This window comes from Delphinus delphis, chromosome 1, assembly GCF_949987515.2.
Source record: "Delphinus delphis chromosome 1, mDelDel1.2, whole genome shotgun sequence".
NCBI lineage: Eukaryota > Metazoa > Chordata > Mammalia > Artiodactyla > Delphinidae > Delphinus > Delphinus delphis.
This window is the reverse complement of record NC_082683.1, coordinates 130,682,713-130,696,444: the sequence shown is the minus strand read 5'-3', so window position 1 is coordinate 130,696,444 and position 13,732 is coordinate 130,682,713. Positions and strand designations below refer to the sequence as shown.

The window sequence follows — 13,732 nt, the reverse complement described above, 5'->3', positions numbered from 1 at the left end:
AATTCAAAGAAGAATGGATATGCAATGAAAGAGTTGAGAAAAGCATCACCCTCTAAGCTGAACAAAGGAAGTTCTATAAGGGATGCAGAGCGGTGGTTTCCTATGAGATGAATTTTCTGAGCTATTGTTAAGAAAGGGAACAGAGCCATTCACAGGCTACTACTTGCAGGAGCTGGATGGAAAGATAAAGTGAGCATTGGTAGAGAGCAAGGGGGCTTTAAAAAGTGAGAAATCCCTAGGAGTCCTCCAAGTGCTGATATATAAGTGTACTGGGTATGCCTCAGATACGCATTTTCTTTTCCAGCAGAGGTGTATTTTACCTGCTGGCAAAGAGCAACAATTCACGTGTAGCACAGGAAGAAAGCTGTTGAAAATCAAAGGAAGCGGCAGACAGGAACCTATAGGCAAGTCTCACTTCCGCATCACCTAGTCAGAAAGCCTGGGAAGAGAGTACTTTAAATTCTGCTCTGCACTTTTCTGGGAGAAGATGATTCCGTTGTAAATTATTGAACATTTCATTTAAGCTTCATAAATAAGAAACTCGGATGAAAACGTTACATGGTAGATCCGTTTGGCAACATGTAATTTCTGTCTTCCTCCCTCGATCTGTCACCCTTCATCTACGTCGGAGAATTTCTACTTTATCATAGGCAATTGAAGGTCTCAATCAGTTGTCTGAGAAAAGCAGTTTATGTCCCAAAGGTAATCTAATTTCTCCAACCAAGGATGTACCTGGGACTCGCTGAACATCCTGACAGATAAAAATGTGTGCTTTGAATGGATCTGGGGTGTTGCAATCGCCCAACTCATTCTAGTGATAGGTACTCGGCCCAGCCAGGGGCCAGCTCCTCACTGACACCGGGACTCCCTAAATCACTGGTCTCATCAGAGCCAACAGGCTAAGCTTCAGCAAACTGACATGAGGTGTGCCGAGGACCAACCTGTACCTTCCTGGGGCTCACCAAAAAACAACTCAAAATCCTGGAATAGTTCTCTGAGCAAGGTAATAATACTATGAGCTACGATCGCAGTGGGCCAGGCACCATTCTTCACACACATTGGTTCACTTAATCCTCACGATGACCCTCTGAGATAGATACTATTATTCTTCCCATTCTACAGAAACTGAAGCTCAAAGATGTGACGTAATCAGTTACACGTGTAGAAAGCGGCAGAGCCTGAATATTAATGTAAGTACGGCAGACCTCAAAGTCAAAGTTGACCTCCACCAGTATTGACGCTTTAGAGAAAGAAAGAACTAAAGGTTAGGAAATGAATGGAGCTGGTTTGAGAAGGGAAAAAGAGGGCTGATTCTAACACATTCTGTCCAGAGAGCCTGGTCAGTAAGGCCTGGAAGGTTCTGCCGTACCGGAGCACGAGGGATTCACCGCACAGGCTGTACTGAAAGCCACAATGAGGAGGGAGTGCAGAACCCTCTGGTTTCCAGGCAGCATTCACCTTCCTTAATCCAAGTGGCTGTTAAGGAAAGGTTGCTCAATGCATTTCCTGTCAAAATCATTCCTATTACCTCAGGGCTCCTGGGGAAGTCACAGCTGCTCCGGGGAGGGGATGAAATGAAGGGAAGGATAAGGCATTCAGTCCTAAAAGCCCTGAACCCTGAGGCCAGAAGCCTGGGGATCATCTCCAGCTGGTCACAGACTTACTCTTTGCCATAGTTTCTTTTTATAAAGAAATAACTACTGATTTGAATAGTGTCCCCCCCCACCTCCAACCTCCTCCCCCCAAAAATATCCATTTCCACCTGAAACCTGTGAATGTGACCTTATTCGGAAAGAGGATCTTTACAGATGAAATCAAGTTAAGATGAGGGTGGGCCCTAAATACAATGTGACCAGTGTCTTCAAAAGATTAGGAGAAGACACAGACACACAGGGAGAAGGCCATGTGTTATGGACTAAATGTTTGTGTCCCTCCCCACAAATTCATATATTGTAATCCTCATTCCCAATGTGAAATGGGGGCCTACGGGAGGTGACTAGGTCATGAGGGTGGAGCCCTCATAAATGGGACTAGTGACCTTATAAAAGAGACCTCAGAGAGTTTTCTTGCTCTTTCGCTGTATGAGAACACAGTGAGAAGATGGTCTGTGAACCAGGAAGCTGGGGCTCAACAGACATCAAATCTGCTGGTGCCTTGATCTTGAACTTCTCAGCCTCCAGAACTGTGGGAAACAAATATGTATTGTTTAAGTTGCCTGGCCTATAGCAGCCCAAACAGACTAAGACACCACGTACCAACAGAGGAGAGGCAGAGCCTGGAGTGACGCAGCTGTAAGTCAAGAAATACCAAGGATTGCCAGCAACTACCAGCAGCTAGGAAGAGGCAAGGCAAGATTCCCCCCATAGAGTATTTGGAAGGAGCACGGGCTTACCAACACCTTGATTTTGGCCCGCTAGACACCAGAACTGCAAGAGAATACATTTCTGTTGTTTTTAAGCCATGCAGCTTGTCGTCCTTTGTCATGGCAGCCACAGGAAATTAATGCAGATGGTGAAAGGGATCCCCAACCCACTTTCCTCACAAGGCAGACAATGAGGGGCCCTACAGGTGATAATCTGATCTTGTTGCATATTCCTGCAGCTCCAGTCCTAATAAATGAGGGTGAGTTTGATGCGGGTTTGGTACTGAATAAAGGCCCCCAATGATGCCCACATTCTACTCCCTGGAACGTGTGACTATGTCATCCTACATGGCAAAAAGGAAAGTACAGATGTAATTAGGTTAAGGATCTTAAGATGGGGAGAACAGCCTGTCCTGTCCAGGTAGGGCCAATGTAATCACCAGGGTCCTTATAAGACGGAGGAGAAGATGGGACCACGGAAGCAGAGCTCAGAGAGAAAAACAGATTTGAAAATGTTACACCGCTGACTTTGAAGATGGGTTATGGGGACACAAGCCAAGGGATGCAGGCAACCTCTAGAAGCTACAAAAGGTGAAGAAACAAATTCTTTCCTAGAGCCTCCAGAAGGAACACAGCCCTGCTGAACCATTTCAGACTTCAGACCTCCTGAACTATAAAATAACAGATGTGTGTTGTTTTGAGCCACTGGGTTGTGGTAATTTGTTGCAACAGAAATAGGAAATTAATATACCAGTCAAACGAGTTAATCTGAAAATGAATGTGGGAGAGGGTAGGGAGACATCCCAAATACTTCTAGGTCCTTTATACTGAACCCTAAAGAATTTCCCCCTGTAGTTGGGCAGTTTTTTTCATTTTCTCCAGCTTCCTCAGGTCCCCCAGAAGTCATCCTAACATTGAATCCACAGCTTTGAGTGCCCTTGGTAGGGAGCCCACAGCAACAGGGCTTCTGCATGCCCCTACATTAAAGGCCTGAGAGCCCTGTGCTCAGCGAGACAGTCCATCCACAGTTGCTCCCCAGAAAGGATGCAAACGTCCCCACATGGCCTCAGTCCCTGTCTATAAAAGGTACAGCTTGGTCTTCATCCACAATGTTCAAGAAATGCTTTACAGGCTTATGTCCACACAGTCCTTCTCGATTACACACTCCCCCGATTCACAATGTAAGCAAGAAATCCCTTCACCAGTTGTAGCCAACCTGAGACTCTAAGTACCTCAGGGAGACCTTCCACAGCAGAACACTGTTCTGAAGGTCACTGACAAGGGCAGCCTCACTGCCCTCCCGAGGAGACCAGCAGCAAGAAGGAAGCTCTGCACGGATCAGTTTGTCCTGTTGACTTGGTATGGATTTCCTAAGTGGTGAAATTGGGATTTCCTAATAGGTAAAAATAGGAGTGGATTCGGGAAGGATTAAACACAAGATCTGAACAAGAACCTAAGGTCATTTGCTTCCCTCCATCCAGCCTTCCCCATCCCTGACACACACGGAATAATGTCTGTTTCTGCATCTACCAACAGATCTGGTGCCTGGCACTGAGTATGGAATTGGAATATCCGCCATCATGAACTCACAGCAAAGCGTACCAGCCACCATGAATGCCAGGACTGGTGAGTAGGAAGATTGCTGTGGAAGGAGACCGGGACAGTCTGCAAGCCTGAGGGGCCATGGAAGCTTAGCCCAGCAAGGACTGGTCAGAAGGCAATGCCTCCTAGTGAACAGGTCCCTGGGTGATGATTATCCGTCAAAGAACACCATCTACCGGCAGCATTTTGATTCCCTGTGCCTACTCTCTGACATCTGATGTGCAGGATGGACTCCCACCCTCTCCCCACAGATCTGCACGTGGTCCCCCACAGTCTGAAGGGCTGCCCACAGCTGTGGAGAACGGAGGTGGAAAACCCCAAATAAGTGGGAGTTGTAGCAAGTCATATTCCCTTCTAGATCACCCCACAGCAGGCAGAATGTGGGACTCCTCACCGTGTAGGACAGAAGCCCTCAGAAAAGCCACAGGCTGAAGGTCTAGGCATGGAAACAACCCATTCAATCTAAGGGCAATGGAGAAGTCCACTGAGACCCTTGCTATTCTGGATCCAGCAGTTTTGCTTGCAAATTCCAAAGTCACTTTAGTAACTTAAGTACAAGCAGCCTGGGCTGGGCTGGGGATTTTGAACCAATCCCTGTCCCAAGGCTGTCCAGCATAGACCACCTCTCTAGAGAACCACATGGACATGGGTCCCCAGGAATCCTCAGACCTTGTTGCCTGCACAACCATGGCCAGGTCAGTCAAAATGGCACCAGGAACAGAGGTAGCTACGGTTGCCAGGAATGGCATATCCCTACTTGATGGTGGTACCTGTTTTGCCCTGGTTGGTTTACTGAGAAAGGCTGGGAGAAAAGGATTATGGAGAGCTTAAAAGTCAGCAGCCAGCTCTGTCCCAGAGGTGGGTGTATTCCAGTGGTGTTTGAGTTACTAATGCCCTTCTGCAGATTGTTCATCTATATGCCAAGCCCCCGGCCATCTTTCAAAGGAAAGGTGCTTAACAAAGTGTGAGGTAATGTCAGCAGTGACAAGCCAATTTTCATGGTCAGCAGACCCGCTGATAGCTTAGAAATCCACAGGGGGTCCAATTCCAATAAATACTGGCCCTCGTGTGGCACTTATGTAAAATAGGCCACTTATGTTGATCCACAGAACTTGACAGTCCTCGAGACCTCATGGTGACAGCCTCCTCAGAAACCTCCATCTCCCTCATCTGGACCAAGGCCAGCGGCCCCATTGACCACTACCGAATCACATTCACCCCATCCTCTGGGATTGCCTCCGAAGTCACTGTGCCCAAGGACAGGACCTCGTACACACTGACAGATCTAGAGCCCGGGGCAGAGTACATCATTTCAATCACAGCTGAGAGGGGTCGGCAGCAGAGCTTGGAGTCCACGGTGGATGCCTTCACAGGTACCAGGACAGCAGAAATCTCGGCTGGGTTCAGGGATCAACGGATCTTAGTGTGAGAAGGTCATCTAGGCAACCCACTCTTCCAATGCCTCATATCCTTTAGAGAAAGGAAGAATGTAGGTAGAGAAAGAAGAGATAGAGGAGAAACTAATAAATACCTCAAGAGGGAATGGTTGGAGGTGAAGGGGGTGATGAACAAGGCTACCTGCACGCCTGAAATTTTGTATCTGGTTTCCTATAGGCTGCACACAGTGGTTGATTCTGTTCATAATTCCCTGCCTGCACAAAATCAGTGGGCATTCTGAGGATCCATGGGATCATGTTAAATTCCTTCCAGGACAGAGGTTTTAAATCCTAGATCAGTATTATGAATAACTCAGAGGTAATGCTGGTTTTATACTGCTGAGGGCATTCATTTTTCAGTGTATGGCTTGGAGAAAGGAGAGTAGACAGGACAGGAGAGTGAGAATGTGGAAGCTCTGGGTCAACAGGTGAAGGTGTAGTCCTTATCTGCAAGGAAAGGAGATCTCTTCAGTCAGATGCCTCTTCTATCCCAGTGGCCCCACCACCTCATGTGGATTTCAGAACCATCCATGTCCTCTGCTTTGCAGGCTTCCGCCCCATCTCCCATTTGCACTTTTCTCACGTGACCTCCTCCAGTGTGAACATCACCTGGAGTGACCCATCCCCTCCAGCAGACAGACTCATTCTGAACTACAGCCCCCGGGATGAAGAGGAAGAGACGATGGAGGTCTCTCTGGATGCCACCAAGAGGCATGCTGTCCTGATGGGCCTGCAGCCAGCCACCGAGTATATTGTGAACTTGGTGGCAGTCCACGGCACAGTGACCTCTGAGCCCATCATGGGCTCCATCACCACAGGTGAGGCTGGAGGACTTGACAGCAGGTGGTGAGGGGGGTTCCCACAGTAGCCTTCAACAAGTCAATGAAATTTACAAGGAGAAACACCCAAGGAGTAAGGGACCATCTCATTTATCAAGAGAGCGTCTATGAGTTGTTCTGAAACAGCCACCTCTTCCAGGGCCGCACGAAATGTATAAGATGGGAAACTTCCATTTAGAAGGTAGGATGGATTCAATGTCTTGAGGAGGCCAGGCCTTTAATGCATTGGTCCAGATGTCTTCCCACTATCAACTTAGGAGAAAGCCCTGGAGAGAGCTAGTCTCCAAGAGGAAACCCTTCTACAGTGAGGAGACATCTGTTCCTATTCTGGAGGGCCATCTCTTGACGGCCCAGTAAGTTCACTGATGTGAATGATGCTTCCTCAGGATCATATGCGACTAGCATGCAACCATACAGGGACCTGGTACTCGGAGAATGGGGTGATCTGCATGTTGTTTGGAAAACACAGGTACTCTCAGCTGAATTGGATCACTTGTATCTCATCCTTCTCATCTATAATCACAAATATGAGTGTGCATGTGGGTGAGGACACGTGTGTTTGGGTGGTTTCCTACATACTTACAAGAATTCATAAACTGAACAAGTGGATTAAACACTCAGCTGGTTTTGATCCTGCAATCTTCCAGTAGTCAAAAAAACAAAGTATATAGTATAAATAAAATACAGTTTAGGGAAGTGGATTTGTTCTGGACTTGTGCTCTGAAATCCCTCTTCAGTCAAGAGCAATTTTTCCAAATTGAACAAAAGGCAGCTGCTTAACAGAGATAGAGAGAGAGTTGGGTTTGTCCAAGAGAAGCTGCCCCAGAGAGAATGACCATTACTCCCAGTTCAAAATAAAACATACAAACTTAAAGGAAATTTCCCAGTTGGCCTACATATAGGTAACAGTTGCTGCATAGGCACAGACCTTGACAATTTGACTTCATGTTGTTAAAATATTCTCCAGGAGCATGACACTGGCCACTCCTATGAGGTTTCAAGAGAGACTTCAGCCTGATCATGGTTTTAAGGTTGCCCTAGTATAAAGTAAGGTCTTGTCTGCCTCTGGGACACCATTAGCTCTTGGTCCACATAAAACCAAAAATAGGAATTTGTTTTTCACACTGTGCTTCCTGTCTTTTTCCCATAACCACCCGGGCCTTGTAGGAATTGATCCCCCCAAAGACATCACAATCAGCAATGTGACCAAGGACTCAGTTATGGTCTCCTGGAGCCCCCCTGTTGCGTCTTTTGATTACTACCGAGTATCATATCGGCCAACACAAGGTAATAAAGTTTCCTGGTTTCTCAAAGATGAATGGGATTTGGAGCTGGATGACGACTGTTATGGGAGAACTAGCGTATCCCAGGGGATATCACCCTCCTGCCTGCAATTTCCTTCCTCTCTGCAGCATGCTGCATCAGAATGGGTTGATGAGGAGCACCCAAGGAATCCAGAACTCACCAACTCCTCCCACAAAAGGCTTGATTACATTCACTCAAAAAGCAGGCCCTTCACCAGTAGAGTGAACCATGGTAATCGGTCGTCATTATCCAGACAGTGTAGCGAGAAACAAAGAACTCTAAAAGAGTCTACCAAGAGCCAGGGTCACGTGCACTTTTCTGAGAGAATTAAAGTCCAAGGCTAAACACCCCAGGGGATGCCTAAAGACACCACAGAGCCAGATGGAGCCCTGGAGGGAACCACAGTGACGGTGGTCCTGTTATGGCCACTCCAGCCAAGTTAGGAGTCAGAAGAAGTTGGCCCAGACCTCACTTGCATCCTAACAGTTCTTGCTGGTGCATGTGGAATTGTTAATGAAGTAGAGGGTACAATCACTTCCAGTGAGGGGGTGGGATAATTTTCCAGACTACCCTTTCTCTGGGCTGCATGGACCACTCTTTTCTGCCATTCCCTCTATACTGCTTTAAGACTAGTTTGTTAGAAAACCACCTAATAAATAGGTTTTTTTCCCTTTGCTTCTGGGATCCTATATAATGAGGGGGTGGGATCAGCATGCAAGGTCTCTTCAAGTTCCAACATTCCCAGCTTCCCCATCCCCCAACTGGGTGCTGAGCCTTGCACCCATACTGGCTTCATGAAAGAAAGAGTGCCACCAGGAGCTCCTGTATTGTGAGCTGCGTATATACGGGATCCACTGAACTTGACCTGTGGCTTCTGTTCTTCCTTAGTGGGACGACTGGACAGCTCGGTGGTGCCCAACACAGTGACAGAATTCACCATCAGCAAGCTGTACCCAGCTACCGAATATGAAATCAGCCTCAACAGTGTGCGGGGCAGGGAGGAGAGTGAGCGGATCTGCACTCTTGTGCACACAGGTGGGCATGTCTCCCTATGGTGGGCCAAGTCGGGACCCTGGCTGAGGACCTGCAACCAACAAAAGAGGGAAAGAGTGAAGTTGTCCTGGCTAATGCAGAGGACACTGATCCTGGGATCCCAGGCTCCTCTCCTGGGTGCTCCTCTGACTCACATTGTTATGTAAAACAATTTGCAATGGTCTCCCCTTTGACCTCCTCTGTAACACCAGCAGTTTAGAGAGACACCTTCTAAGAGTCTTACTGGTTTAGGTCAGACATTTTCATGGAACTTCCAGTATGAAAAGGAACCTTCCAAAGACTCATGACAGAATGAATTCCAGAACGGACATCTGATTCATCCCGTCTAATTGTTAAAAAGACTCAGACAAGGAAACTTTACCTTAGAGAAAAAAACAAAAGGGGGCTGTTATTCCAGTAATGACCCTTGGAGTCATGAAACTCCTCATCCTATGTGACCAGAAACCACCAAGTAGCTGCACTTGTTCTTGCTTTATGCTCCAGGGAGGAGGAAGGAGGCGCTTTTCTGTAGAAAAATGATGGGCCAGAGGACAGGGCTCTGGCAGCAGCTCCCCTGCTCTCCTTCTCTGACCCCTCAGCCAGCCCATCATGCAAAACTAGGAAAGATTTGCTGTAGAAGACACAAGAGGGAACAGCCAAAGTTTCCTGTTGCAACCCCAGACCTAAGTCTCCATGAGGCTATCGTTCCTGTAGCACACAGGAAAACATCCAGCTTGCCTCATGAGGAGAACACCTGGATTTCCTGAGGCTGCTTACTTCCCTCAGAGAATCGTATTTTCTGAACGAGGGCAACTTGGAATTCCTCACTGCTTCTGTAGATACACTCACTAGCCCAGGAAGAACATCCCTATTGCCATGGCCAAAGAAACATTCCTTCAGAAACTCAAAAAATTATTCATTTAAAGATACCACAGGATGTTCTAATCTTCCCTAATCTCCTTCCATGCCTATGACTACAGATAATGCAGCCATGTTTTTGGTTTAATCTTACCCTTTCTATCAAGTTATCTATGACCATTAAAGTATCAACTGATATTGACCTGAAGTGATCTCCAATGAGTAAAAAGAAGCCTCTCCCCACTCCCCATACTTTCCTCAAAGTCTTAGAAATCATGTTAAAGAAATTAGGATTTTTCTCAGTGAGGACAATAAAATGGACTTCAAGAGCCTCCTACCCCGGAAGTAAAGGAGAACAACAATTCAGGTCAAAAACTCATTCCTTGGGTTCTTGGTCATAAGCAAGTCTCTCTAACGCAGGTATTCAGTAGTGCACCAACCCAAACTGTCCCCCTTCAAGTTTAGGCAGAGCTATTTTGGCAACTCCCAATAACCAGATTACTCACAGAAATGTTTTATTTTGTTGTTTTAATATGATGTCTATGATTTTACAACTTTTGGCAATGAGTACTCCTCGGAGTCTCACGGTCAATCTCAGAGAGGTCAAGCTAATTGTAGTCTCATAAGACTTTTCTTCTTTGTTTCTTTTCAATAAGGTTGCATTCGAAGACCTTGTTCAAGGCACAGATTGTGGATACAATTCAGATGTTAAAATTGTAAACACACTTTATGGTTGTTTCTTTGAAATAAAAGACATAGACAAGCGATAAGAACCTTCAGTCACAGAACAGGACCAGATCAACAGCATATCTTGGTCCCCAAAAGTAAATTCCATGACACGTAGGGTGAGCTGATGCCTAAACTACTGTAATAACCTGCATTTCTAAGATAAATCCCAACTTTATGGAAGGGAGGCACAGTAAGGAAACAAATGCATGGAGCCTAGGCAAGTGAGAATAAGAACATGGTGCTATGATGAGCAACCTCTGTTCCTCAGCAGGCACTCCTGGCTTTAAGCCTGGACGAAGTCCCTTGACTTTCTATGCCACAAAAAGGATCCCCAGGACTCAGTACAGAGTCAGCCTCGTAAGTAGCAAAGCAAGAATTCAGTAATCAGATCTGACTTTAAAGGCAACCTGAGTCCCATTCTTCATTCCACAAGTATTTACTGAGTAACTTCTAAGTTCCAGGTGCTGGGGTTACTCCCTGACTTCATGGAACTCCCACCATACTTCCTGACGTTCATCAACAGAGACTGTTCCACAAGGCATGCCCCTTGTATTTATCAAAGAACAAAGAGCCTGGGAAGCATATTAGCTCATTAACTAGAAATATAATAGTTTCTATAGCATGTTCTTAGTTTTTCCATCTAGGTTTAAATATCTAAAACACAACATCCATACCTTGGACACCCCCGTAACACCTGACAGCCCTCTGCACATAAGAAGTTAATGAATGAATTAAAAAGGAAGATCTGAGGGCAATTAGGGGAGCATGGGGTGCTTGAGAGGAAGGAGGAATGGGTGAAGGGGAAGGGGCTGATGGAATAAGAAAGGGAGAAAGGAAAGAGGTCCTCACTCACTTCATTATTTTGTATAGTGCAGCAGCAGACATGCATCCTGGGTGAAACTATAGGAGACGGTTCTCTGCTCTTCCATCCTGCAGTTCCTCTTACCTTTACCTGATATTTTCCTGTACTGTTTCAGCCATGGACAATCCTGTGGATCTGACTGCTACCAACATCACTCCAACAGGAGCTCTGCTGCAGTGGAAGGCACCAGTGAGTGAAGTGGAGAACTACGTCATTGTTCTCACACACTTTGCAGGTGGGTGTCTGCGGTTCTAGGCATCAGGGGAGAACGGCGGGGATTGGGGCTGAAGGCTAGTGTGAAAGCAAAAAAAACCAAAACATTTTATCCATCTGAGAGAAAACTGGAAATTTTCCTGCCTTAATTTCACCATAAAGCCCTCAAGATAGCCCCCACACTCTGTGAACTGTATCAACTATGAGAATTGAGAAAGCCGAATCTAAAAGGTATAAGAAGGGTATGTAACCAAGAGGAAAACAAAAACAGAAACAGCACTTGGAGGACAAAACTCAGAACTTGCCCCAAAATGCTGCAGGCGAGAAAGCTGACTTTTCTAGATATTTAAAAAGCGAACAAAACACTAAAGGACCAGCCGTGGTAACAGGTGACAAAGGATTCAGAACTACTAAGCTCTTCTGTTGCTTTGATCTTCTCTACTCATATCCATCCCAAAAGGTTGAGCCAACATGAAATCCTGAGTTGCAACGTCTTCTTCACCTTACTTGTTCACATTAACACTATTTGAAGTTGCACAGAGAAGCACAAAGCAAAATAATGTTGAGTAATTCAAGTTCCGAAGCCAAGGAAAATTATTTCCCTGCCTAAATTATACATGTGCTCACAGAATATTGTGGGTTATAGGCAGGAATCCAGAGAACAAAGATACCAGAAAAGAGAAGGCAGGCAGATGTCTTAATTTTCAAAAATGACAGATTAAGTCAATTCTGTAAGCTGAAAAGTAAACTGATTTTCAAAGCTTGGGGAAGTAAAAACCAAAACAGACTATTAAATAAGCTGGAAGGGAATCAGTGATTACTACATACCAGCACAGGTTCACTAAGTATGAGTTTCACCAAAACCACTTTATGTCCTTTTTTTTAATTGGCAAGTCTGAGAGCACATTAGTATCTCAGCAAGGCATTAAAAAGACCCACTCACCACTTAGATGGAAAAACACATGGTGGACCACATTTGGAGTTACATAGCTGATTGAATGATTGACCCTCCTCAGAGAATGAATATCATTACTATGGATACATCCTAACCTCCCTGTGTGCATGCAAAAGCCGCTTCAATCCCTACCACTCCTCCTTGCACATTATGACCCTGAATTTCTTAATTCTCACCTGCCTTCTCAAACCACCGTGCACATGCTCTTGCCTCTACCAGGAAATGCTCTCCCTACTTATCTGCCTAGTAAACCCATCCTTTAAGCCTTAGTTTCAACACTATCTCCATTATTCCCCTAAGGCAGTCATATTCACCTGCTCACAGATACGAAGCACAGAGCTCCATCATAGCCATTAATTTCCATTCATTCAACAACTACTTTTGCTGCCCTCCCATGTGCCATGCACTCTCTAAGGCTATAATGATTCAGAGACCAAATATGAGTTCTTGTCTTTGCAGAACTCACTGCTGGTGATGATGGAGACAAGTAAAGAGTTACAACCCAACGTGGGCAGTGTCATGATTTGGGCAAGCACAGAACACCAGTGTGCCACCTCTGATGGGCCACTGTGATTTGGGGTGAAGGTGTTGAGGGGAAGAAAGAAGGCAGATCTTAGATAAAGTTAAAGACAAAGAGAATAGGAGAAGAAGTGGCGTTCCAAGAAAAACAGTACCCTGTATGGAGGGAGAGAGTGGGGAGTTTGAGGAAGTGTTGTAGTTGATGCGGCCGGGGAGCTGACGGTTGGCAGCATATGCAAAGGAAGATATTAAAGAAATAGAGCCATTATGTGAGCTCTTCCAAAAGGCAAAACTGTGATCAATAGAAGCCAAATTCACATATATTTTAATAAACTGAAACAGTGGCCCAAAACTCAGTCAACAAGGCAAAATGCAGTAGAAATGAATGCAAAGCTCTTCCCATGGGTGCAAAAAATCAACTAAAACCAACTACACAAGGTAAGGCTGGGGAGTGGGTTATAAACAAGATCTCTGATGAATAATCATCTCAGCATGTGATAACAATATCCCATGACTGTCTCAAAACCTATGGGTTAATATACATAACTGGCACAAGTAGAAGCAGAGACTGACCCTGTTTCTTTCATTGTCAGTACAATGAAAACCGACAATGTACTGACGTTACAATGTATTGTAATGAAACAATCTCAATGATTGTTTTCAATTCTCTTCTGAGTTTTGTATTTCAGCAGGGACACTGATAGACTGCTACTCGTTTAGAGAAAGGTAGCCAGGATTGTGACAGTTTTAGAATCATCACATACATATAATGGGGACTGGGGGCTGAATTTTCTCAGTCTAGAAGAGAGAAGACTTGACTAGGAAGGGTGGGGGGCAGGAAGAAGTCAGGTAGACAAAGGATTTGGTTTATCCTTGTAACTCCAGAGACCCGAGTAGAAGTTATACAAAAGACAATTTGGCCTCCAAATAATTTCTCAATTAAGATGCAAAACAAGAAGAGAGGGGAGCTTTGTATGGAATAAAATGCTAAGCTCAATAACCTCGAAAAGATTTTTTCCA

At 45.4% G+C, this 13,732-nt stretch overlaps 1 protein-coding gene across 1 annotated transcript in view; it reads left to right on the top strand.

Annotated features, from left to right (window-relative positions):
• TNR (tenascin R) overlaps window positions 1-13,732 on the top strand; it is an 83,376-nt gene that overhangs the window by 35,890 nt on the left and 33,754 nt on the right. The window contains exons 8-13 of the mRNA XM_060009700.1: window positions 3,899-3,988; window positions 5,074-5,337; window positions 5,949-6,218; window positions 7,407-7,526; window positions 8,433-8,579; window positions 11,141-11,260. Of these exons, the coding sequence (XP_059865683.1) occupies window positions 3,899-3,988; window positions 5,074-5,337; window positions 5,949-6,218; window positions 7,407-7,526; window positions 8,433-8,579; window positions 11,141-11,260 (1,011 nt within the window). The remainder of the gene's footprint in view (window positions 1-3,898; window positions 3,989-5,073; window positions 5,338-5,948; window positions 6,219-7,406; window positions 7,527-8,432; window positions 8,580-11,140; window positions 11,261-13,732) is intronic.